This window comes from Oncorhynchus nerka, linkage group LG28 (assembly GCF_034236695.1).
Source record: "Oncorhynchus nerka isolate Pitt River linkage group LG28, Oner_Uvic_2.0, whole genome shotgun sequence".
In the NCBI taxonomy this organism is placed as follows: Eukaryota; Metazoa; Chordata; class Actinopteri; order Salmoniformes; family Salmonidae; genus Oncorhynchus; species Oncorhynchus nerka.
The window spans coordinates 23647592-23675372 of record NC_088423.1 but is presented as its reverse complement, the minus strand read 5'-3'; the positions used below and the strand labels follow the sequence as shown (position 1 = coordinate 23675372).

Sequence of the window (27781 nt, the reverse complement as noted above, 5' to 3'; positions counted from 1 at the left end):
GCACACTCCATTGCTTTTCCAACAGTCTTGAAGGTATGGTGGTAGGGTATTTATTTATTTATTTTTCAAGCAAACTATAAGAGAGTTGTACTCCAGTCTAGTAGGTGGCGGTAATGCAACATATTGGATGCCAACCACCGTTAAACCTCATCGAAGAAGAAGACCGCTCTCTTTGACTTCTCAAACCCCAGCCTGGTCTATTTGGTCTGTTTCGCAAGCATTCCCGGAAGTGTTGCGATGTTGCGCATCTGTGTTTAGAAACTCTGTGACTTAACGCTCATGTCTGTTTTCTGTTGCAAAACACATCGCTACCGTGTGCCCTAATCGAAAGAATATGACCCTACCCAACTACTGGACCCCGCTTGGGTTTTACAGAAATAACTAACATGGCTTCAACATGCAGTAATGAATGGAGAGCAGTGTGTGACATGTTTTGTAATGTTCAAGATCTCTCTGAAGTAGAATCAATAAAAGAGCCAGAAACAACCCTTTTCGATCAAAGTATAAGGCAAGGGAGCTTTTAGGAGAGATATACTGCTCCTTGAAGAATTTCGAGGTCGGTGAACACGAGAACGTCAATGATGAAGCAGACCAGCGCCCGACAGATCAGCCTGTTGACCGAGGAAGTGAGGAGAGCTTTGGGAGAGGCCACTGTGGAGACTCCCCAGACGGATCAAGAGCAGCTAAACTCGGGACGGTGGAGTATTATCTTGGTGTAAACCATGTTGAAACAGAAGAGCTGTCTGCTGGAGAGGAACATTTTATGAATTTCATGACATTGCAGGAAAAGTGGAGCATATTACCAGAGAACGTGTCTTTGTTCAACCAAGTCAGGGTAATGACAGCTAAAACTTATGTTGGCCTTCATTACATTTACATTTACATTTAAGTCATTTAGCAGACGCTCTTATCCAGAGCGACTTACAAATTGGTGCGTTCACCTTAAGACATCCAGTGGAACAGCCACTTTACAATAGTGCATCTAAATCTTTTAAGGGGGGTGAGAAGGATTACTTTATCCTATCCTAGGTATTCCTGAAAGAGGTGGGGTTTCAGGTGTCTCCGGAAGGTGGTGATTGACTCCGCTGTCCTGGCGTCGTGAGGGAGTTTGTTCCACCATTGGGGGGCCAGAGCAGCGAACAGTTTTGACTGGGCTGCGCGGGAACTGTACTTCCTCAGTGGTAGGGAGGCGAGCAGGCCAGAGGTGGATGAACGCAGTGCCCTTGTTTGGGTGTAGGGCCTGATCAGAGCCTGGAGGTACTGAGGTGCCGTTCCCCTCACAGCTCCGTAGGCAAGCACCATGGTCTTGTAGCGGATGCGAGCTTCAACTGGAAGCCAGTGGAGAGAGCGGAGGAGCGGGGTGACGTGAGAGAACTTGGGAAGGTTGAACACCAGACGGGCTGCGGCGTTCTGGATGAGTTGTAGGGGTTTAATGGCACAGGCAGGGAGCCCAGCCAACAGCGAGTTGCAGTAATCCAGACGGGAGATGACAAGTGCCTGGATTAGGACCTGCGCTGCTTCCTGTGTGAGGCAGGGTCGTACTCTGCGGATGTTGTAGAGCATGAACCTACAAGAACGGGCCACCGCCTTGATGTTAGTTGAGAACGACAGGGTGTTGTCCAGGATCACGCCAAGGTTCTTAGCGCTCTGGGAGGAGGACACAATGGAGTTGTCAACCGTGATGGCGAGATCATGGAACGGGCAGTCCTTCCCCGGGAGGAAGAGCAGCTCCGTCTTGCCGAGGTTCAGCTTGAGGTGGTGATCCGTCATCCACACTGATATGTCTGCCAGACATGCAGAGATGCGATTCGCCACCTGGTCATCAGAAGGGGGAAAGGAGAAGATTAATTGTGTGTCGTCTGCATAGCAATGATAGGAGAAATTAATTAAGCATGCAACTAGCAGTCCAGTGCATAAAATGTGCCTAATCCATGCACACACATTGGCATTGGCTAAAGATAATGAATATAATGAAGTAGTCAAATGTTGTGGACTGACATATATAAATATATTTTTAGAATCAACTGGGCATTCTGTGGGCTGGTGGGGATGAAATTGAGAGAACCCAAGGATTTTTGGAAACTGCGGAAACAATGTATATTGTAGGCATGAGACTGTCTATGTGCAATTTGCCTACATTATAATTTTCTTTCTGGGGGAAGAGCAAGCAGCAGCATCATCATCATCATCATCATCATCATCATCAGGCCTTATCATCTGTCATCTGGAAGGCCAGCTGCGGTGCATTCTATATGGTTTACTGTCCCGGCAGACTGAGTCCTATGGCATCTGTTTAAATGTGACCTTGACAATTCAGAGTGGATAATCTTTTTCTTTTTTTTTCACAACATCGGATGATGGGCAACCCCCAATGGACCTCACTGAGTTCTTTGTGGCAGAGGAAGATGCATTACCACAACAGGAGAGGATAAAGAGGTAGGGAAGTCATTATTGTGTAGAGTCTTTCATAAATGACAGAAAGAAGTGACGTTGTTCTTTTAACTAACTTTTCACTCTCTTCAAACAGATTTGAAATGGCCTACACCCATACACTGTACTATCTTGCACAAATGTACAATAACTTGGAGCTGTATGAGAAAGCTGGGGGCTACTGACACAGCACTCTTCAGAGACAGCTGGAATTCAACCAGTTCATTCCTCTGGAATGGGCCATGAACGCTGCCACATTATCGCAAGATTACATCACCAAGGTAAATTATACACTGTATGTAATCTCTTCATCAAGATGAATTACTTATCGTTTCTTTACAGTGCGCAAATGACTTGATTTCTTTATAATGATATTTCTACAGATGAATCTAACACATCTTTCTCTTCCCACTACTTTGTCTGCCAGACCCTCTACATGGAGGGCAGGCACTGTCTATCTGCTGCCATTGTCATAGCAGGCCTAGCTGGAGAGGTCCCCTCAGAAGCCGCTGCCCAGGCGAGTAAGTTCTCTCTAAAGTCATATACTCAGCCTTGACTGTATATGTTCATATGTTATCAATCATTCTGTACTCATTAACACACATCTCAAACCTTTGTGTTTAGGTGAAGATGAGACCAACCAAGACAGAAGAGAGCCGAAATTGCAAGGTGTTGGATAAAATAGTGTCTTAATTTGTTGCAAGATGCGAAGAACTTCTCAAGGCAATTTCGACATCTTCAAACAATATCTAATTTCGTAGATGATTAGCCTATATTGTGAGACAATATCTCATTTGTATGCCTGCTGCTCTGTACAGGACAACATTGGAGAGCTAAAGGTGGATTGACAGGTGGAGCTGAGAGCGACACAGCTACAAGAGGAGGAGGAGGAGGAGAAGGAGAGAGGAAGGAAGAGTGCTGTTCTGTTTGGTTCCATTGACACCTTTGACTCCATCTTTTGACTCCACACCTTTGACTCCATCCCGTCAACTTTGAGGATGCCCGCGCCATCTTTCTGATTGGCCAGGCCTACGTAAACCAAGCTAAGGAGTACTTTTGAGATGGATGGCCAGGTCACAGATCACATTGAGATTCTGCAGGACCACAGCACTCTCTTCAAGGCCCTGGCATTCTTTGAGGAGGACCTGGAGCGGCACTGCAAGATGCACAAGCGGCGGTGATGGAGCCCATCTGCAAAGACCTGAACGCCCAGTACTACCTCCTCATCTGACGCCAGCTGCAGTTTGAGCTGGCCGAGGACCTACTACGAGATGATGGATCTGAAGCTGGCCATGGCCAACAAGCAGGACGACCTGGACGTGCACACGGTTAAGAAGTTTAACCACCTCTGCTCCTCCTCCACCAAGTTCTACCAGATGTTCCTCGACTGAGTCCGCTCACTAGAGGCCAAGTGGCCGGATAAATTGGAGGACGAGGTACTGAGGCCGGTCCTTGTGGTTAAGTTCCGGGTGGCTCGTCTCCACAGCAGGCTGATCTCAACCAGCACAACCATTCAGCTGGAGAACCTGAACCGCTCCCTGGAGTGCTACAACTTTGTGGTCCAGTACTGCAAGGACAACCCAGAGGCCAATATCGCCATCGAGACAGAGCTGGAACTGAGTGAAGAGGTGGCCAGCCTTCTGCCCCTCAAGATCAACCGACTCAAGGCAAAGTTGGCCTCCTCTAACTGAATCTGAATGTGCCCTAAACTCCACACTACAAAGCCTGGTTAAACACCCCTATCATATATTAAATGTCTGTAACGGCTTTCTAGGTGTGGTGAAGGAGAGTCGGACCAAACTGCAGCGTGTAGATTGCGATCCATGTTTAATGAAAACAAACGTAAATACGAATAAACACAAAACACTACAAAACAATAAACGTAATGAAAACCGAAACAGCCTGTACTTGTCAACTAAATACAGCAACAGGAACAAAGACACTAAGGACAATCACCCATGACAAACTCAAAGAATATGGCTGCCTAAATATGGTTCCCAATCAGAGACAACGATAAGCACCTGCCTCTGATTGAGAAACACTCCAGACAGCCATAGACTTTGCTAGATAACCCCACTAGCTACATTCCCAAATACATACACACCAAAACCCCAAGACAAAACACACCACAATACAAAAACTCCATGCCACACCCTGGCCTGACCCAATACATGAAGAAAAACACAAAATACTTAGACCAGGGCGTGACAGAACCCCCCCCTAAGGTGCGGACTCCCGAACGCACCTCAAAACAATAGGGAGGGTCCGGGTGGGCGTCTGTCCATGGTGGCGGCTCCGGCGTGGGACGTGGAACCCACTCAGTCAATGTCTTAGTCCCCTCTCCTCGAGTCCCTGGATAGACCACCCTCGCCGCCGACCATGGCCTAGTAGTCCTCACCCAGAACCCCACTGGACTGAGGAGCAGATCGGGACTGAAAGACAGCTCGGGACTGAGGCAGCTCGGGACTGAGGGGAAGCTCGGGAGTGAGAGAAAGCTCGGGAGTGAGAGAAAGCTCGGGAGTGAGAGAAAGCTCGAGAGTGATAGAAAGCTCGAGAGTGAGCGAAAGCTCAGGAGTGAGAGGAAGCTCAGGAGTGAGAGGAAGCTCAGGCAGGTTGATGGATCTACCAGATCCTGGCTGACTGGCGGATCCTGGCTGACTAGCAGATCTGGCAGATCCTGGCAGATCCTGGCAGATCCTGGCCGGACTGGCAGATCCTGGCCGACTGGCAGATCCTGGCCGACTGGCACTTCTGGCGGATCCTGGCTGACTAGCAGATCTGGCTGCTTCATGCAGACTGACAGCTCTGGCTGCTCCATGCATACTGACAGCTCTGGCTGCTCCATGCAGACTGACAGCTCTGGCTGCTCCTTGCAGACTGGCAGCTCCATGCAGACTGGCAGCTCCATGCCGACTGGCAGCTCCATGCAGACTGACAGCTCCGTGCAGACTGGCAGCTCTGTGCAGACTGGCAGCTCTGGCTGCTCCATGCAGACTGACATCTCTGGCTGCTTCATGCAGACTGACAGCTCTGGTTGCTCCATGCAGACTGACATCTCTGGCTGCTCCATGCAGACTGACAGCTCTGGCTGCTCCATGCAGACTGACAGCTCTGGCTGCTCCGAACAGGCGGGAGACTCCGGCAGCGCAGGAGAGGAGAAAGGCTCTGGCTGCGCTAAACAGGCGGGAGGCTCCGGCAGCGCTTTAGAGGAGGAAGGCTCTGGCTGCGCTGAACAGGCGGGAGGCTCCGGCAGCGCTGTAGAGGAGAAAGGCTCTGGCTGCGCTAAACAGGCGGGAGACTCCAGCAGCGCAGGAGAGGAGAAAAGCGCTGGCTGCGCTGAACAGGCGAGGCGCACTGAAGGCCTGGTGCGTGGTGCTGGAACTGGTGGTACTGGATCGAGGACACGCACAGGAAGCCTGGTGCGGGGAGCTGCTACCGGAGGACTGGAGTGTGGAGGTGGCACAGGATGGGCTAGACCGTGAAGGCGTACTGGAGATCTTGAGAGCAGTGTTGGCACAGGACGTGCAAGGCTAGGGATGTGCACAGGAGGCCTGGTGCGTGAGGCTGGCACCAACTTCACCAGCCGACTAACACGCACCTCAGGACGAGTATGGAGCGCTAACCCAGGTGCCATCAAATCCCCAACACGTTCCGTCGGGCGAATTCCATGCAAAAAGCACCAACACAGCAACTCCCTCATTTCTCTCTCCTCCAATTTCCCCATTAACTCCTTCACAGTCTCTGTTTCGCTCACCTCCAACACCGGTTCTGGTCTCCTCCTTGGCTCCTCACGATAAACAGGGAGAGTTGGCTCAGGTCTGACTCCTGACTCTGCCACACTCTCCCTGAGCCCCCCCCCCAAGAAATTTTTGGGGCTGATTCTCAGGCTTCCATCCGCTACGCCGTGCTGCCTCCTCATATCTGCGCCTCTCAGCTTTCGCCACCTCCAGTTCTTCCTTGGGGCGGCGATATTCTCCAGGCTGAGCCCAGGGTCCTTTACCGTCCAGTTCTTCCTCCCATGTCCATTTCTCCAGGTGGTGCAGCCTCTCCCACTGCAGCTGTTGCTGCTCCTGCTGTTGCTGCCTCTGTTGCCTCTCCTGTGGCTCCTGCCTGTTAACACGCTGCTTGGTCCGTTGGTGGTGGGTGATTCTGTAACGGCTTTCTAGGTGTGGTGAAGGAGAGTCGGACCAAACTGCAGTGTGTAGATTGCGATCCATGTTTAATGAAAACAAACGTAAATACGAATAAACACAAAACACTACAAAACAATAAACGTAATGAAAACCGAAACAGCCTGTACTTGTCAACTAAATACAGCAACAGGAACAAAGACACTAAGGACAATCACCCATGACAAACTCAAAGAATATGGCTGCCTAAATATGGTTCCCAATCAGAGACAACGATAAGCACCTGCCTCTGATTGAGAAACACTCCAGACAGCCATAGACTTTGCTAGATAACCCCACTAGCTACATTCCCAAATACATACACACCAAAACCCCAAGACAAAACACACCACAATACAAAAACTCCATGCCACACCCTGGCCTGACCCAATACATGAAGAAAAACACAAAATACTTAGACCAGGGCGTGACAATGTCATTCTCCTCAATCCCCATTTGATGTTCTACCATGAAATGCTTAAGAGCCCCTTTCCAATAATGCAGAGTTAAAAAGTAAAAATAGATTAGCAAAAAAAGTAACACAATAAAATAATAACGATGCTATAAACAAAGAGTACCGATACCAAGTCAATGTGCATGGGTATGAGGTAATATGTACATGTAGGTAGGGGTAAAAGTGACTAGGCAATCAGGATAAATAATAAACAGTAGCAGCAGCTTGTGTGAAAGTGTGTGTTGTGTGTGTGAGTGTGTTGGAGTGTCAGTGTAGTGTGTGTGTGGGTTGAGTCCAGTGAGTGTACATAGAGCCAGTGCAAGAATGTCAGTGCAAATAGTCCCCAATTAGGTTGGTTATGACGATCTGTTTCTGTTCTTGACATCAAGTGACAATTGTGTTTTTAATACAGTATCAAATCGTATCTATGTATTAAAGTTCCAAGCAGATTTGTTGCTGCAACAGAACGGTCAGTGTGGCCCACGAAACTGAAGAGGGTGCTGTTACTCATCAAATGGCTTCTAGGTCATAAAATCCATAGGCAGATAATAAAGTGGAAGTTATTTATTTCTCTAGCTACTTACTTATTTTAGTAGTTCTACAAGAACTTTACTTGATTGTCAGTACTATACTAATGAGAAACATAAATATATCCAATGTTCCCAGGCAAGTATAGCCATAGATGTTTTACCCTATCATAACCCCAAATCTAAGACTCTTCCGGTGTTTATGTTTTTGTAAAAATGTGAGTGTTTGTAAACAAACAACATATATATTTAAAATGGATTCAAAACGTATTATGGATGTCGTTGCGTCCATAGCTGTCGTTGCGTCCATGAATTTGAGTGTGGTTACATTTTCTAAGCCCCATCCCTCAGTTTACCAAACAAAGTGGTAGGGTCAGGCTGTTAAAATAACAGATTGTGCCTTCGTTGGAAATGACCCTTATGATATGTGTATTAGCAGATGTGACTATGACTAGTATGTATCACTTCATATTTTCCTCTGATAAACCCCCCCCCTCCTCCTCTCCTTGTCATACACACACATCCTTAGCTCTCAATTACAAAGTAGTAGATTATATGTTTAGATGAACAAGCCTTCACTGTGTTGATAGTTGAAAATAAAAACATCTGATAAGCTTCATCTATTGATCTATCTACTAGTTCCTCACAGACAAGTTACCAGGATGACATTTTGTTTGGCAGGTCATTATGCAATGTCAGTCTATTGGTAATCCGTTTTTTTTAAATCCTAATCACTACAGGATACTGCAGAAACGTACTTTTATCTTAGTTCCCCTTTGAAAGGCTCACAAATGCTTCATGTGTATGAATATTTATTTTATTTTATAAAGGAAACATTTTATTGTAACATTCACACAAAAATGTAATACATTTCTTAAATAAGAAAATATTGCCATTGATAAATGGACCCTAAAACAGCTTAGACAGACTTAGATGTACATAATTGTAACTTTCAGGTCCTGTGAGTAGTTAATTACAGACATTTTTTGTTTCAATTTTAAGAGGCATATATGTGTATCTGTGCCAAGATGTATTACCACTTCAGCTCTAAATATACTTTGAATGCAAAACCATCCGAATGTGAATTTTCTAGAGTGACACGTAAACAGAGCTGGGGATAGCATTTAGCTCGTCTTGGTATGACTTGGCAGTAAGATGAAACCTCAGCCTGACAATGACAGTGCAGTCTTCAAAACCCCAATGAAGAGGTATTTTCCTTTCTCTGTGTGTGCTAAAGAGAGATTACAGACCGCAATGACAGCTGACGAGCCTGCCTGTTATTTTATAAACATCCCAAAATAGTAGCTAATACTTATTTTTATTAAAGCAAAAGCTGGTTTCGGTGGCAAGGTGGAGAATCATTATTTTTGTGGGTCAAAAATGTGAATTTCATATATTTTACTAAACAAAAATGGTGTCCACAATAACAAACTAAAAGAAACAACAATATTATAATTGAAACATGCTTTCTCACTGCCCTAGAAAAATGACTGGTTTAAGACATTTAATTTACTAGGTCATCAAACTGCACATATAACACTTCCAATTTGGCTCAGCTAGGTTATTTTACTCCCACTGATATTTGAGACAGACCGGCAGCAAATAATTTAGATTACCTCATTCACTGCATTTTTAATGGTAGTATCGCTAGGAACTTGTCTAAGCAGAAAATAAAATGTCTGAAATATCTACCTTTTTCCAGAAAATCTTATGTTTGCATAAGTGCTCATCATAATGGGATGGTTTCCTGCAGACACAGATTTAGCCTAGTCCTGGACAACTATTTTCTTTTAACGGATATTATCCATTGAGCTGGCTTTTTATTCCAGATGAGGATTGATCTGAAAAACAGCATGAGTTCAAGTAACATAAATAAACACTTGATTATCAGTCATAAAATGTATAGTGGTATTAGTAAAGTTAGTCCAATAGTTGAAATATCCCAAGAAATGTGTTTTCATGGGATATGTGGTTGAAGGGTAAAGTATAATGGAACCCTAATGAAAATTGAGGAGATTCCCACATCTGGATGAATGTAACCTTTATTCTGACAGCAGGTAGCAACAGGAAGATGGAGATAAATATGGAGCAGACATAAGGGGGTGGAAGACCAGACAGCATACTCAACACAAGGAGAGGATGAGGCATAATGGCATCTGCAGATGCAGTTGAAACAGTTCAGGAGAGAGAAAGAGTCTGGATTATCAGATGACTGCTTAGAAGAAATTAGAGGATTCTCATGTAAAGGTCTCCAGTGCAATCTTCTCTGAAGAGGACAGTTTGGCAGAGGTTTATGTTTAGACCCATAAGAACAGTTGCAGTCAAATATATTGGCACCTTAGCACAATTCACTAATTTTAAAATAAGTTGAAATTGAAAAAACGTTGTCTTAACACATTTATTTGTTTGATTTACAACTGCACAGGACCAAGAAAACAAATCTAATCTGAAATTGAGATTTTATAAAGTTACGAGTTGCAGTAGTGGCGTTGGATGTCTCAATGAAAATATTGAAATGTAATTTCCTGAGAAAATATAAAATGGCCCGATACACCCACATCCTATATCATCTCACAGATGTGCATCAGCTGAAAACAAGCGTTCATACACATCCACATCACCCTTTCAAAATAAGAATTTCAAGAGAACAATTAACATGAAAGAGATCAATCATCATACTTTACAGTACAATGTAAAAAAAAATCTAGCTGATCCAGCTCAAGATCTTTTAGTAAGTAGTTCCACAGCCTTTTTGAGTTAACTAAACTTTTTGGAGGAGTGTTGCATAAACTTCACATGAGAGTAAAGGACTGTCTTGCTTAGCGAGCAGTACTGCTGCCTCCTGATTTGGCTCATACCAGGACCACTGCCTCACAAACACATGTGACTGCCCCCCTGAAGTGTCTTTGTCACGTTCTGACCATAGTTATTTAGGGTTTTCCTTGTTTTAGTGTTGGTCAGGACGTGAGCTGGGTGGGCATTCTATGTTGTGTGTCTAGTTTGTCCGTTTCTATGTATGGCATGATATGGTTCTCAATCAGAGGCAGGTGTTAGTCATTGTCTCTGATTGGGAACCATATTTAGGTAGCTTGTTTTGTGTTGGGGTTTGTGGGTGGTTGTTTCCTGTCTTTGTGTTCACTGCACCAGATAGGACTGTTTCAAGGTTTGCCAAGTTTGTTGTTTTGTAATTGTGTTCATGTTTAGTTTCTCTTATTAAAAACCATGAACTCTAACCACACTGCATTTTGGTCCCCCTCTCATTCAGCGGAAGAAAGCCGTTAGTCTTACCCAGTTGCGCCATCGAAAAGCTACCTATTTGGCAGCGCAAGTGGAGACACTCTGGGCTGAGGGGTTTCACAGAGCCCCATCTGCTACATTCACCCCCCCCCCCCAAAACTCACTCAACAGCGCAACTGCAAACTTAATTAGCTAACTTAATTTTCCTAATTAAACTCAGAGCACATTCAGAATTTTTCATTAATGTATTAAGATTTTCTATGACTTAATGTGACCAAAATAGGTAAAGTGCTTAGATTGCTTGTCAGATGCATCTAATTCTAATATTCTCACCCTTGTATATTTTGAGTATGGCTTGAAATGTACCAAGTTGTTTGCTGTTTTCTACAGTTTTATATTCCAGCAGTCATTTGTTTTTCCGACTCAAACCACATCCAAGATGGTGACTAACCACACTTCAACATTTCACTTGTTACCAATAACATATGTAAAATATAGTATCCATACAGTCACTTACAACAATATACACTATTGTTCAAAAGTTTGGTGTCACTTAGAAATGTCCTTGTTTTTGAAAGAAAAGCTAATTTTTTGTCCATTAAAATATTATCAGATCAGAAATACATTGTAGACATAGTTAATGTTGTAAATGACTATTGTAGCTGGAAACGACAGATTTTTATGGAATGTCTATGTAGGTGTACAGAGGCCCATTATCAGCAACCATCACTCCTGGTGTCCAATGGCACGTTGTGTTAGCTAATCCAAGTTTATAATTTTTAAAGGCTAAATGATCACTAGAAAACCCTTTTGCACAGCTGTTAGCACAGTTGAAAACTGTTTTGCTGATTAAAGCAATAAAACTGGCCTTTAGACTAGTTGAGTATCTGGAGCATCAGCATTTGTGGGTTCGATTGCAGGCTCAAAATGACCATAAAGACCTTTCTTCTAAAACTCATCAGTCTATTCTTGTTCTGAGAAATGAAGGCTATTCCATGAGAGAAATTGCCAAGAAACTGAAGATCTGGTACAACGCTGTGTACTACTCCCTTCACAGAACAGTACAAACTGGCTCCAACCAGAATAGAAAGAGGAGTGAGAGGCCCCGGTGCACAACTGAGCAAGAGGACAAGTACATTAGAGTGTCTAGTTTGAGAAACAGATGCCTCACAAGTCCTCAACTGGCAGCGTCATTAAATAGTACCCGCAAAACACCAGCCTCAACGTCAACATTGAAGAGGTGACTCCGGGATGCTGGCCTTCTAGGCAGAGTTGCAAAGAAAAAGCTATTTCTCAGACTGGCCAATAAAAAGAAAAGCTTAAGATGGGCAAAAGAACACAGACACTGGACAGAGGAAGTTTGGAAAAAAGTGTCATGGTCAGACAAATCTAAGTTTGAGGTGTTCAGATAACAAAGAAGAACATTCGTGAGACTCATAAAAAATGAAAAGATGCTGGAGGAGTTCTTGACGCCATCTGTCAAGCATGGTGGAGGCAATGTGATGGTCTGGGTGTGCTTTGGTGGTGGTAAAGTGGGAGATTTTACAGGGTAAAATGGATATTGAAGAAGGAAGGCAATCACTCCATTTTGCAATGCCATACCCTGTGGACGTCTCTTATTTGGAGCCAATTTCCTCCTACAACAGGACAATGACCCAAAGCACAGCTCCAAACTATGAAATAATTATTTATGGAAGAAGCAGTCGGCTGGTATTCTGTCTATAATGGAGTGGCCAGCACAGTTACCGGATCTCAACCCTATTGAGCTGTTGTGGGAGCAGCTTGACCGTATGGCATGTAAGAAGTACCTATCAATTCAATCCAATTTGTGGGAGGTGTTTCAGGAAGCATGGGGTGACAACTAGAATGCCACTAGTCTGCAAGGCTGTAATTGCTGCAAATGGAGAATTCTTTGATGAAAGCAAAGTTTGAAGGACACAATTATTATCTCAATAAAAACCCTTATTTATGACCATTTCAACATCTTGACTATATTTCCTATTCATTGTGCACCTCATTTCATGTATATTTTCATGGAAAACAAGGACATTTCTGAGTGACTACTATGAATTAATCTATTGGATTATCTATTGGGTCAAAGAGAGACTTTTGATGATTCAAATGATGCTGTGTCAACAGATTATGGTCTACTGCAGTTTTACAGTGGGACTACCAATTTTTATAGCCGTTGAATGTTCAGATATACTGTATTAATCATCTTTATTTAGGCTATATCTACGTTATTAACTCAATGTTGTGAACGTCGGCATGCCATATATGGAAGACAATAACTTTCCACTGCAGATGTTAAATTTACGAAGACGTCTGGTTTCAGGAAATAATGACGCATAAATGGGCAGGGTTTGGAGACATTCAACAGCACGATTAAGTGTATTTAAGAATATTCACACAGAGGTTATTCTTTAAAGGATATATTGACGTCTCCTCATTACAAATGAAATAATGAAGATACTGAATTTGAAGATCTGTCTGACACTGGCTGTCATTCTCTTTCTCGCAGATAACGGATTTGGTAAGTAGCCCAATCAAATAAATAATAGGCATTATCAAATGTTTGGATTAGCCACATGTTGGGTACTACAGTATTTAATTGTTGAGAAAAGTAAGTAGGTGTAGTTACGGATTTGTAACAATAACATTTATGTTGATTAATTCATGTTGAAAACGTATCTGCGCTTCTGCTATCAATGTGATGTCTGCTTTTGGCACGCTTGACAAAATACCCTAGGTTGCTGACAAGATGTCACGAAACCGGGTCTGTGTATTTTGTCTACATTTGTCTGTATTTTCTGACTGGGGGACTTCTTTTTCACAACCAGAATAAAGTATGAGTGAGAGTATTAAAACATTTGAAGAACCACAAATGAGAACAATGCACATGTTGCTCATAACTTTAAATTGTCGGTTATAAAAGGGGTGGTTGCATAAGTGAAAGTGTAATTTGATCGGTGACGCTTTATTTTAAGGGGTCCTTATTACAGTGTAATTACATATGTAATTAATTAAACTAACAATTATTGTAATTACTTGTAATAATTCACTGTAATAACAACATGTAACTGTACGTATCTGCAGTCTGTAATTACAGAGGTATAATAATGAATGCATGTTACCATGCTTGTTACACATGTTCAAGTTTTGTGATAGCACCATATTGCTCAGTGCTATCTGGAATCCGTGGGACATTCTTACCCTAAACTTAACCCCTACCCTACCCTACCCTACCCTACCCTAAACCGAACCATAACCCTTACGTAACCCTAACCCTTAGCTTAACCATTTTAAATATCAACTTCAGTGGGGTAGGGACATCCCAAGGATCCCTGATAGCACGCACCGCATCATAATTCAGCTCATTGACATAATTGCAATAAAGGGCTCTAGGGTCTGATTTCCAGGCCCAATGTGAAAAACAGGTTCACATATCAAAAAAAATCTTAGAATTGGTCATTCATTTAAGGGTGCATTTTTCATCTGATTGTCAAACAATCACTTCAAAAAGGCGCTCCTGTAGCCTGTAGGGTACCCGCGCACGTTCGTCCACGCATTGTGCTCCTGCAATTTGATGAATGGAAAGAGCCATCCGTTACAAAACACTTTGTGTATTGTAAACGGTGTGTATTGTAAACGTGTATTTTAATGACATTCTGCAATTGTCATTGGGCTTACACGGCCTGCATTGTTGCAACCACAGCTGTCCAGGCGCGTCTCGGTCGTTGCCACTCATCTCCGCTTGTCAAAATGTACAATTTGTAATGTGGCTGACATGCGGTAGTGTTAAATAATGGTGTAAAATAGCCTATATTTTTTCATGTAATTTTGTGTTAATTATTGTGTTAGGCTCACGTTTTACCGGTACAGCATACCCCCAATATTTATTTTTGCCGGGATGCTGTACAAGACCATACCGATTTACTTTCACCCCTGGTTATGGTTAAACTTGTGAAATAGTCAATCGTTAATTGCCAAATTGTAATCTGTGCAACACGCTCTAAATAAGAATGACCTCGAATATGCCCACGTGTTGACACTGGCGTCATGTGACAGTGCGCAGAGAATATGGTCGAGTAGGTCAGTGTGCAAATGCCACTTTCAAAACAACTCGGAAATCTCCGGGAACTCGGGGAAAAATTATCTCCGACTGGGAAAATAGTTTTGAAAGGTCATCAAACTTAGAATTACAAGTCGGAAACTCTGGCATCTTTCTAGAACTCTGACTTTCCGACCTGACGTCATGATTTGATCTGTTTTTTTTTCGAGTTCCCAGATGTCTTGAAAGCAGCAAAAATCCAGACACGAAAGAAACAAAGTGTTGTAGGTGAAAAACATCAACACGGGAGAGAAAGTATGGTTTCCATGCAATTTATTTCGCTTTTTTGTAAACATGAATTCTGCTGGATGATTTAGCATAGGTAGTTAGCTTGCTAGCCTAATGTTAGTTAGCTAACTGTAACTAGCTAGCAAACGTCAGCTCATGTTTTTGTTTGACCTACCAACTAGGCTAGCTAGTTACCATCTAATATAGTTTTTTGGGGATTAGCTAGCATGCTAACCTTGACTAACTAACTAGCAAGCTAAAGCTGGCAATTATGCTATGGTCGCTCCTTGCTAGATTAACTAGTTAACGTTAGATTGGTTCGATGGTCTTCCCTGAACCTTGGGTAAAACGTGAGACACACCCAGCATGTTAGCTAGCTAGGTACTTGAGTAACGTTAGTGCCTTTTCAATGTAGATAATAATTTAACACTAGATCATTCATCAGCACAAATAGAACAGTGAGACAGATATTTCACCGGATGTATAAATGTGAAGCATCCGGTTGGCGTATCCACTCACTACCAGTAGCCAGAAGTGGGAGAAGATTGATTTTGGCCGACATTCTGATAATTTTCTCATCGATGAAACATTTGATCTCCATACAGTTTTCTGTTTCCAAAACTAGAATCTGTAACAAACAGATTGGACAGCGTTTTGTAGACTTTAATCTTGCCAATGTTTAACAAATTGCGTTTAGAATGAGTGCAAGGGTGAATTGAGTTATTGCACACGCGCACTTCACAGAGTAGGCGTTCCCTAACGGAAATATTTGTATTTATTTATTTATTTTATTTCACCTTTATTTAACCAGGTAGGCAAGTTGAGAACAAGTTCTCATTTACAATTGCGACCTGGCCAAGATAAAGCAAAGCAGTTCGACAGATACAACGACACAGAGTTATACAATATAGCAAGTAAAACACTGGAATGGTAGTTTTGCAATGGAAGAATGTGCAAAGTAGAAATAAAAATAATGGGGTGCAAAGGAGCAAAATAAATAAATTAAATACAGTTGAGAAAGAGGTAGTTGTTTGGGCTAAATTATAGGTGGGCTATGTACAGGTGCAGTAATCTGTGAGCTGCTCTGACAGTTGGTGCTTAAAGCTAGTGAGGGAGATGAGTGTTTCCAGTTTCAGAGATTTTTGTAGTTCGTTCCAGTCATTGGCAGCAGAGAACTGGAAGGAGAGGTGGCCAAAGAAAGAATTGGTTTTGGGGGTGACTAGAGAGATATACCTGCTGGAGCGTGTGCTACAGGTGGAAGATGCTATGGTGACCAGCGAGCTGAGATAAGGGGGGACTTTACCTAGCAGGGTCTTGTAGATGACATGGAGCCAGTGGGTTTGGCGACGAGTATGAAGCGAGGGCCAGCCAACGAGAGCGTACAGGTCGCAATGGTGGGTAGTATATGGGGCTTTGGTGACAAAACGGATTGCACTGTGATAGACTGCATCCAATTTGTTGAGAAGGGTATTGGTGTCTATTTTGTAAATGACATCGCCAAAGTCGAGGATTGGTAGGATGGTCAGTTTTACAAGGGTATGTTTGGCAGCATGAGTGAAGGACGCTTTGTTGCGAAATAGGAAGCCAATTCTAGATTTAACTTTGGATTGGAGATGTTTGATATGGGTATGGAAGGAGAGTTTACAGTCTAACCAGACACCTAAGTATTTGTAGTTGTCCACGTATTCTAAGTCAGAGCCGTCCAGAGTAGTGATGTTGGACAGGCGGGTAGGTGCAGGTAGCGATCGGTTGAAGAGCATGCATTTAGTTTTACTTGTATTTAAGAGCAATTGGAGGCCACGGAAGGAGAGTTGTATGGCATTGAATCTTGCCTGGAGGGTTGTTAACACAGTGTCCAAAGAAGGGCCGGAAGTATACAGAAATATGCAAATAAATGCTAGAATGCGCCAATAGGATCTCACTAGCTTGTGCTTGTTCTGCCCTCTGATTAATTTGCTCCAATTGGAAACGACAGGCTCTGATCTATCTCGGGATAGATAAACAAGTCTTTGTTATTAGTGTTAGCAAGCACTAATATGGCTAGCGGGATATCACAACAAACTAGCTAGGTAGTTATGTAGGCCAAGCTATGCCGAAATCATAATGAAGATAACCAGAGGTAATAGTGTCTATGCTAAATTGTCATATATATTCTTCTTCTCTACCACAGATACCTACAATTTATTTTTTCTTTATTTTATATCACCTTCATTTAACCATTTCGACACATACAACAACACAGTTACACATGGAATAAACAAACATACAGTCAATAAAACAGTAGAGAAAAAAAAGTATATATACAGTGTGTGCAAATGAGGTAAGATAAGTGAGGTAAGGCAATACAATAGGCCATAGTGGCGAGGTAATTACCATATATAGCAATTAAACACTGGGGTGATAGATGTGCAGAAGATGAATGTGCAAGTAGAGATACTGGGGTGCAAAGGAGCAAAATAAATACAGTGTGTGGATGAGGTAGTTGGATGGGCTATGTACAGGTGCAATGATCTGTGAGCTGCTCTGACAGCTGGTGCTTGAAGTTAGTGAGGGAGATAAGAGTCTCCAGCTTCAGCGATTTTTGCAGATCCAACCATAATATCAAGGTCTCTGCTTACAAGAAATAAACAGATGAAGACAAAGACAGTTGTCAGTTTCCATTTTGTAATGTTAAAAAGGGAAGACAGAGACAATCCGGTTTTTCTAAATTAGCTGTCTAGGCCAGTGTTTCCCAACTCCAGTCCTCGAGTACCCTCAACAGTATTTACATTTTTTATTGAAGCCCCGGACAAATACACCTGATTAAACTTTTCAACTAATCATCAAGTCCTCTACCTCCCTTATCCTACCTCAGTTTCACACACTATATATAATGTTCTATTGTATTATTGATTATGTTTGTTTATTTCATGTGTAACTCTGTGTTGTTGTTTGTGTTGCACTGCTTTGCTTTATCTTGGCCAGGTCGCAGTTGTTAATGAGAACTTTTTCTCAACTAGCCTACCTGGTTAAACAAAGGTGAAATAATATATATATATATTTTTAAATGACAATGATCTATGGTTCTCACCACACTGTAGGCTACAGATGTATGTTATTGAGTAGGCCTATATCTTTGTTTTGTCCAATTAATACATGTATTAACAATAAATAAAAATCATTATTATTCATATTATTATTAGTTAAGGGACACCAAACCATTTTTGATGTACTCAGAGGACCAATATTAGCATGTTTTAACCACTCCAATAAAAATGGCAGATTATCAGATACTCAACAAGGTCTGATTTCATTATTACTGACACAGGACCCAAGTGGTAAATATATTATCTCCAATGTATCGTCCATGTAAAAAAAAAACGGATTAGGTAAGGGGCCTCCAATATGGCCATCGAAATGTTAGATGATTAAAATCAGATCCAACAATAATACCAAAGGCCTGGAAATCCAGGTCTTAAAAACAAAGGTGTCATTGTACGCTGAAGATTCATGTTTTCTTTTAAATACACAATTTGGATCCCTCCTCAGACTCATAGATTATCTAGATACTTTTTCTAACGTCTCTGGATTACAACATTTATGATATGTTTACAATATTAAGTATTGAATCACAAAAAATTACATCTTTTACATTACCGTGTAGTTTACCAATAAAATGATCTGACAGTGAAGTGGACATCCTCGGTATCCACATCCCGAAAGAAAGAAATAGTCTCATTACAATACATTTTAATAGAAGGTTTGTAGAAATAGATAAGATCGTGCAACCGTAGAATGGAAATACCTGTCTATTTGTTGAAAAATCACCCTGATTAACTCTTTAGTCATATCCCAGTTTACCTATTTGCTTATGGCCTTGCCTACACCTAGCGACTTGTTCATCTCCACCCCTCTGATCTTCAACACTGGGGCCCCACAAGGGTGCGTTCTGAGCCCTCTCCTGTACTCCCTGTTCACGCACGACTGCTTGGCCATGCACGCCTCAAACTCAATCATCAAGTTTGCGGACGACACTACAGTGGTAGGCTTGATTACCAACAACGACGAGACGGCCTACAGGGAGGAACAACGACGAGACGGCCTACAGGGAGGAGGTGAGGGCCCTCGGAGTGTGGTGTCAGGAAAATAACCTCACACTCAACGTCAACAAAACAAAGGAGATGATTGTCGACTTCAGGAAACAGCAGAGGGAGCACCCCCCTATCCACATCGACAGGACAGTAGTGGAGAGGGTAGTAAGTTTTAAGTTCCTTGGCGTACACATCACGGACAAACTGAATTGGTCCACCCACACAGACAGCGTTGTGAAGAAAGTGCAGCAGCGCCTCTTCAACCTCAGGAGGCTGAAGAAATTTGTCTTGTCACCAAAAGCACTCACAAACATCTACAGATGCACAATCGAGAGCATCCTGTCGGGCTGTATCACCGCCTGGTACGGCAACTGCTCCGCCCATAACCGTAAGGCTCTCCAGAGGGTAGTGAGGTCTGCACAACGCATCACCGGGGGCAAACTACCTGCCCTCCAGGACACCTACACCACCCGATGTCACAGGAAGGCCATAAAGATCATCAAGGACAACAACCACCTGAGCCACTGCCTGTTCACCCCGCTATCATCCAGAAGGCGAGGTCAGTACAGGTGCATCAAAGCAGGGACCGAGAGACTGAAAAACTTCTATCTCAAGGCCATCAGACTGTTAAACAGCCACCACTAACATTGAGTGGCTGGTGCCAACACACTGACTCAACTCCAGCTCACTTTAATAATGGAAATGGATGGAAATTGATGTAAAGAATGTATCACTAACCACTTTAAACAATGCCACTTAATATAATGTTTACATACCCTACATTACTCATCTCATATGTATATGTATATACTGTACTCTATCATCTACTGTATCTTGCCATCTTTATGTAATACATGTATCACTAGCCACTTTAAACTATGCCACTTTTATGTTTACATACCCTACATTACTCATCTCATATGTATATACTGTACTCGATACCATCTACTGCATTTTGACTATGCCGTTCTGTACCATCACTCATTTATATATCTTTATGTACATATTCTTTATCCTTTACACTTGTGTGTATAAGGTAGTAGTTTTGGAATTGTTAGGTTAGATTACTCGTTGGTTATTAATCAAATCAAATCAAATGTATTTATATAGCCCTTCGTACATCAGCTGATATCTCAAAGTGCTGTACAGAAACCCAGCCTAAAACCCCAAACAGCAAGCAATGCAGGTGTAGAAGCATGCATTTTCGGAACTAGAAGCACAAGCATTTCGCTACACTCGCATTAACATCTGCTAACCATGTGTATGTGACAAATAACATTTTATTTTATTTTAAATGATATGTGCAAGAAATATTCCATTTTATTAGGAACGGCAAGCCAGACAAAATTAAACAGCCTATTTATATAATGAACATGAATTCAGTGGGCAGAAATGATTAAACATTTAAAAGAATGACTAACTAAAGGCAACAGTCATTCTGGTCGCAGGTTCAGGAATGGTTGAAGAATTGCCACATTTACTTGGAGCTAACTCTGCAAATAGCACTGCTGGGTTAAAAAGTCATAGTCAAGGGCCTCCCAAGTGGCACAGCAATCTGAGACACTGCGTCACTACAGATCCTGGTTCGATCCCAGGCTGTGTCGTGGCCGACCAAGAGACCCATGAGGCGGCGCACAATTGGCCCAGCGTCGTCCAGGTTAAGTGGGGGTTTGGCCGGCCGGGTTGTCCATTTGTTTGTAGGTATTTTCACTTGGTAATGAGAAATAAGTCATTACATACAACATTGAGTGGAGATTTTGAAGAGTGTGCATTCATGGGTTGGTAATTAGAGGCTATTTATCTTCCAACCTTTGTAATCTCTGACACCCAGTGCATCTGCCAACAAGAGATTACAACCTTGGGACAGTTATTACTGAATCAGATGCAGCTGAGAAGAAACTTAACACGAAATTGGTGAATTTAGTGGAAACTTGCCCATTTGTAACAAGCATGGTAACAAGCATTTTTTTTTTACACATCTGTAATTACAGACTCCAATTACCACCAGTTACATGTTGTTATAGCAGTGTAACTATGAGTTATTAGAATTAACTACAATACATGTTACAGTGTAATTACACTGTAATTAGGACCCCTTAAAATGAAGTTGTACCTTTTTGGTTTAAAAATCCAAATAAGTTGACCTATATCAATTGTCGAATGCAGTAATGGTCCTGTCCAACAAAGACTTAAGCTGTAGGCTACCTATTATTTTTATTTTTTCAAAAGCAATAATTTACTCACAGATTGCAAGAGCAAGTATCCTAGCAAGAAATGGGCAAGCGTTTCAGAGTAGGAGTGCTGATCAGGTCCCCTCTGTCCACTGTGGTCTTAAAGGCAAAACTGATCCCAAATCAGAACTCCTAGTCTGCTTGGTACAGAAGGCCCTTGAACAGTTTAGATAGAGCACGTGTCAAACTCATTCCACTAAGGGTCGAGTGTCTGCGGGTTTTCGCTCCACGCTTGTACTTGATTGATGAATTAAGTTCACTAATTAGTAAGGAACCTCCCTCACCTGGTTGTCTATAGGTCTTAATTGAAAGGAAAAAACAAAAACCCGCAGACACTCGGCCCGCCGTGGAATGAGTTTGACACGCCTGCCCTAAACCTTTTCAGGCCTATTGATTATGCACAGGCTGCAGGCATTATTTTGGGGCGGCAGCGTAGCCTAGTGGTTAGAGTGTTGCACTAGTAACCGAAAGATTGCAAGTTTGAATCCCCGAGCTGACAAGGTACAAATCTGTCGTTCTGCCCCTGAACAAGGCAGTTAACTCACTGTTCCTAGGCTGTCTTTGAAAATAAGAATTTGTTCTTAACTGACTTGCCTAGTTAAATAAAGGTACAAATAAAAAAATAAATTATAATCAGCATCCAGATGTATAGAAATGAATAACCTTAATGTATGTACAGTAGATGACAATACCCTTTCAAGCACAAGTACAACTTGAGAGCTTCAAGTTCCTTGGTATCCACATCATCAACAAACTAACATGGTCCGAACACACCAAGACAGTCGTAAAGATGGCCCGACAAAATCTATTCCGCCACAGGAGACTTAAAAGATTTGGGCATGGGTCCTCGGATCCTCAAAATGTTCTACAGCTGCACCATTGAAAGCATCCTGACAGGTTGCATCACTGCCTGGTATGGTAACTGCTCGGCCTCCGACCACAAGGCACTACAGAGGGTAGGGCGTACGGCCCAGTACATCACTTGGGCCAAGCTTCCTGCCATCCAGGACCTCTATACCAGGCGGTGTCAGAGGAAGGCCCTAAAAATGGTCAAAGACTCCAGCCACCCTAGTCATAGACTGTTCTCTCTGTTATCGCACGGCAAGTGGTACTGGAGGCTTCTAGCTTCTACCCCCAAGCCATAAGACTCCTGAACATCTAATCAAATGGCTACCCAAACTATTTGCACCCCCCTCTCTTTTACGCTGCTGCTACTAAACTGTTATTATCTATGCATAGTCACTTTAATAACTCTACCTACATGTACATTTGACCTCAATTACCTCGACTAACTTGTGCCCCCGCACACTGACTCTTTACCAGTTCCCCCTGTACAGTATATAGCCCCGCTATTGTTATTTGACTGTTGCTCTTAAATTATTTGTTACTTTTATTTATTTTTTGTAGGTATTTTTCTTACAACTGCATTGTTGGTTAAGAGCTTGTAAGTAAGCATTTCACTGTAAGGTCTACACACCTGTTGTGACAAAGGCATCAAATAACATCAAATTTCATTTCATTTGATGTTACTCAGGAACCACACCTGGAAGCACCTGCTTTCAATATACTTTATATCCCTCATTTACTCAGTTTCCTTTGTTTGGCAGTAACCTGTATTTCATATTCAATAGGAATATTGTCCATGAAGATTCTCTGTCACAAATTAGTTATGTTTATATGTTGTTATTCCCTTATGAAACACAGGTGCTCCAGCAAAAGGTAGATATATGTGGGTTAAGTGCAGGCCAGACGCCACGAATCCCAACTGTGAGACACAGAGGGGTCCATGGATGGACTTGCCTGGGCCTCCTGACAGACTCCCTCCATTTGCAGTAAAGGATATGTAAGTATACGTCATCGCAAATTAATTTATCCGGAGACCAAAGCTTGATGGTCTATTGAATTTCAGAATTGAGCATAATGTGACAGAATTGTCCTGACTAACTTCTTTGCTTCATTGTTTTTGATGAGATATGTCCCCATAAAGAATTGCAATAATAGACTTGATCAATAACATTTCAGAATTTTCAAGAAACACTATACAATTTCCTATAGTAGGAAATGTTTTTTTAATGACAGAATCAGCCTTGTAGTTGCGTACTGTGACTTGAATGGCCTCTGATATTCTTTCTCATTCCAAGAGTGATGGTAGCATACAAGAAGTAAGCACTTTATTGACTTACTACTATGAGTTTAAACTACACTCTATGGTTCTAGATTATCCTGCTGAAAGTTGAGTGTTTAAACTACAAGCCATATGAATTAGGTGATCTAATTATACATGGGTGAAGGAGCACCCAAGCATTAATATCTGCATTCATTATATTACAGCAGACAGAAGAGAGCAATATGTACTCAGCTCTGTTAAACATTTTCACTATTGAGGAAGCTAAACAATTGCTATCATAAGGAAATTTGCTCTCATATGGCCTAAGACACCACTTCCCATTTAGTGGTTTAAGTCCTCAGCAAGACATTGTATCAGTTAGAAAACATCAGGACCCAAAAGGGTTGGATCTCACGAAACCCTCTTCCCTATACTGTGGGTCGCACAGAAAGGGATTATCATTATAAATTCCCTCTAAGCATGTTAAAAAAAACATTGGCAAAAAGTCAGGAAATACTGTTTAATTATAAATGTTGTGTACTACGGTTGTTAAAAGTACCATGCAAACAGAAGCATTGGTAAGTTTACTAATACCTAATATCTGTACTTTACTATTTATATTTTTGACAACTTTTACTTTTACTTCAGTACATTCATAAAGAAAATAATGTACTTTTTACTCCATAAATCCCTGACAACCAAAAGTACTTGTTACATTTGGAATGCTTAACAGGACAAGAAAATTGTAAAATTCACAATCTTTTCAAGAGAACAACCCTGGTCAACCCTACTGCCTCTGATCTGAAAGATTCACTAAACACATGCTTCGTTTGTAAATGATGTGTGAGTGTTGGAACGTGCCCCGGGCTATCTGTGAATTAAAATAAACAAGAAAATCTTGCCATCTGGTTTGCTTAAAATAAGGAATTTGAAATTATTTATACTTTTACTTTTCATACTTAAGTATATTTTAGTGATTACATTTACTTTTGATACTTACGTATATTTCAAAACAAATACTTTTAGACTTTTACTCAAGTAGTATTTTACTAGGTAACATTCACTTTTACTTGAGTCATTTTCTATTTAAGGTATCTTTACTTTTACTCAAGTATGACAATTGGGTACTTTTTCGACCACTGTTACTATGTAACAAATCCAATGTAGTGACTGGAGTAATAAGTGTTTCTTCACAGGTATTAGAGCAACTTTTTAATGTTTTACAACAGATTAATCTAAATGTGTTTATTTTCTAATTTACTTAGTTGATAATATAAGCAAATGAACACTATTTCAACAATATATTTTCTTCATAGAACAGTTTTAGAGTTATCACTCAGCCTTTCTTGTTAATCACTTTGTGAAATATTGTTGATTCAATGCACAATTCAACTGAATACGACTTAAGGCTCCCAGACAAACGAAGCAGGGATGATGGGAGTGTAGAGACGCCCCAGCCTGTGCTGTAGTGAAAAATCATAGGAAGAGCTTAGAGGATGTAGACTGTAATGGCTAATGGTCTTGTGCTTCTGTTTTTCTTCCAGAGTGCTGGAAGAGGATGGCTCAGAGCTAGAGCAGTCAGGCGAAGGTTCTGACACTGGAATCCTCTTCACTGAGCAGGGCTCTGGCAACCAGTTGGCCAGCGCAGATGTGGATGGGATTGACTACTCTAACTTTGTTTACCCACAGAAAATGACCATGGATCAGGCTCTGCCTCGTGCTCGGGAATTGAAAGAGGATCACCTGATCCTGTAGCCTGCTAGAATGCAAAATATTGAAATGTTGATGTTAATCCGTTTGTGTAAAAATAATTGGCTCTTGCAACCTCTCAAGATTACAGTAGCACATGCTTTTTGACCCAGTTATTGATGCTTGGCTGTGTAAAATTGTATTTAATCTGATTTAGGTAACTGAAGTTTAGTTATTTTCCCATGGAACCAGAGATTAAATTAGTCTTCCATGTGTTTTATTCTGTATTTTTATTATTATTTATAATACCAGCCAAGAATGTTAATAATTGTATTTTTAAACATGATTTTCATGGGTATATCATGCTTTTATTGTTTTACATTTTAGTCATTTAGCAGACGCTTTTATCCAGAGTGATTTACAGTAGTGAGTGCATATATTTGTTTACATTTTAGCACTGGTCTCCTGTGGGAATCAAACTAACAACCCTTGCATTGCAAGCACCAAGGTCTACCAACTGAGCCACAATGAAAACTATAAGATATATTGTGAAACACTCCATTTTCAAATATACTTTATTCAGAATTTCCACGATGGTCACAATCTAACATGATATCATTCCGCACTTGTATTTTCTCACCCGAGCAAAATGTTTTGACAATTTGAAGGATTAAATAAACATATGTTTTAATCATCCAATGATTTATAACTCAAATACTGTTTTAGAGAGGATATGAGCTCCCTATGCTTCTGTAGCGGACATGAGTCTTATGGGCTTATGGTCTCGTGATGACGTAGCCCTGCATGTGACTTCAGAATCAGTCACACTCAACACCACATGGTATTCCCTGTTAGTCTAATGGCCAATACATTGGTTTCTCCTGTGGGAGACCATGGTTTAGATCCAGTAGCAGTGGGTGCCGTTTAAGATGAGGGAGAACGATTATTTTTCTTATGAGCGTGGCCTTATTTCAATTACAGCATATTGGATGACTGTCATTCATATTCCATTCACCCAGCTCAAAGTAACATCGATAGATTTAGGCTACTACATGAAACTCAAATTTTCTCTACATCCATCAGACGGATGCTACAAATGTTTCACTATTTAAATTTGAATGAAATTCACTGAGGATGGTCCTCCCCCTCCACTGTTCAGATCCCCACATGACACTTCCACCACACTGTGTCATTTCCTGAACTGCCCATAGTCTGTTATCACACCCTTGTGTTGAATATTTCCCTGAGCTTCGTCTGTAGAGTTTCTCATGACTTAGAAAACCTCCTGTTACAAAATATATTAGCCTGTCTTGAGTTAGTAAGCGGCAAACGCACATGCCTCTCTTTAGCAAAACTTTCCAGATGAGAATGCAGGATTAAAACACTAGACTGTATTGTTCTTTTTAGTACACACATAGTAGTGCTCAGGTTTCACTAGTGTTTTCGTATCTTTAGCTTAAAGCTATAAGTCAAACTATAATTTTGATCTCACAGACTGTCAGTCTTTGCATTCATAGATCCATCTTTGAATTTGAGAGTGGTTACATTTCTCCAGGCTGAATAAGGAATTAAGGATTGTGCATTTAAAGGTGCAAGCCCGCTCCACCTATCCATATGACTTTAGGTCACATGATAGCTCATGGATTTTAAAGTGTGATGTTTGCAACAAGAGGATTTACAGTGCACATTTCTCTGTCAAAATAAAAGTTTACTGAGTAACGCTGGATGGTCACACAGTGCTACATGTATCAGTCAAGTGATATGAATAGGGATAATCTAAACCTCTTCTAAAGAAAGTTACTGTAAACAATAGAGATATTGCCAAAACCTTCAGAAATGTATTGTCATCCGCAAACAGTGCGTGTTAATTTACATATATTAATGTTCTTGAATGCTCCTTTCCAGGTGAAAGTGATTTTTAGCCTATGCAAGATGCTTTGTTAACATTATTTTCATACTCTGGTGACACTTCGAAAAGAGATCTCATTCTCAATGTGCAATCAGGATAGATAACAAACAGAGTAGCAGCAGCGTATGAAAGAGTGTGAAAGTATGTGTGTGTGCATTGTGTGTGTGTCAGTGTAGTATCTGTGAATGTGTGGGTGGAGTCCAGTGAGTGTTCATAAAGCCGGTGCAAGATAGTCAGTACAAATTAAAAGGAGTCAATGCAAATAGTCAGGGTAGCCATTTGATTAACTGTTCGGCAGTCTTATGGCTTAGGGGTAGAAGCTGTTTGGGAGCCTTTTGGACCCAGACTTGCGTTCCAGTACCGCTTACCGTGTGGTAGCAGAGAGAACAGTCTATGACTTGGGTGGCTGGAGTCTTTGACAATTTTTAGGACCTTCCTCTGACACAGCCTGTTATGGAGGTCCTGGATGGCAGAGAGCTCAGCCCCAGTGATGTACTGGGCCATACGTACTACCATCTGTAGCGTCTTACGGTCGGATGCCAAGCAGTTACCATACTGTGATAAAGCCAGTTAAAAACTTCTTAGGGATTGGTGTCCCTTCCACGGGATGGTTGAGCTA

General features: G+C 41.7%; 2 protein-coding genes across 2 annotated transcripts; both read left to right on the top strand.

Annotated features, from left to right (window-relative positions):
* Positions 1 to 325: 325 nt before the first annotated feature.
* kifbp (kinesin family binding protein) lies at positions 326 to 5496 on the top strand. The gene is given in 12 exon segments (XM_065012532.1): positions 326 to 477; positions 480 to 835; positions 2019 to 2113; positions 2353 to 2436; positions 2528 to 2711; positions 2858 to 2967; positions 3055 to 3149; positions 3244 to 3396; positions 3399 to 3484; positions 3486 to 3606; positions 3609 to 3688; positions 3690 to 5496. Coding segments are annotated over 12 exon segments (1887 nt in total). The 5' UTR covers positions 326 to 386; the 3' UTR covers positions 4122 to 5496.
* Positions 5497 to 13167: 7671 nt separating this feature from the next.
* On the top strand, positions 13168 to 25952 carry srgn (serglycin). The gene is made up of 3 exons (XM_029640208.2): positions 13168 to 13350; positions 23162 to 23300; positions 25109 to 25952. The coding sequence occupies exons 1-3, from the start codon at positions 13281 to 13283 to the stop codon at positions 25317 to 25319; spliced, it is 420 nt and encodes a 139-aa protein (XP_029496068.1). The 5' UTR covers positions 13168 to 13280; the 3' UTR covers positions 25320 to 25952.
* Positions 25953 to 27781: the final 1829 nt, after the last annotated feature.

Coding starts and splice junctions, on each gene's coding strand:
- srgn (XM_029640208.2), top strand. CDS start 13,281: ATGAAGATACTGAATTTGAAGATCTGTCTGACACTGGCTGTCATTCTC. Junction 13,351..23,161: donor TCTCGCAGATAACGGATTTG/GTAAGTAGCCCA, acceptor TATGAAACACAG/GTGCTCCAGCAAAAGGTAGA. Junction 23,301..25,108: donor CCATTTGCAGTAAAGGATAT/GTAAGTATACGT, acceptor TTTTTCTTCCAG/AGTGCTGGAAGAGGATGGCT.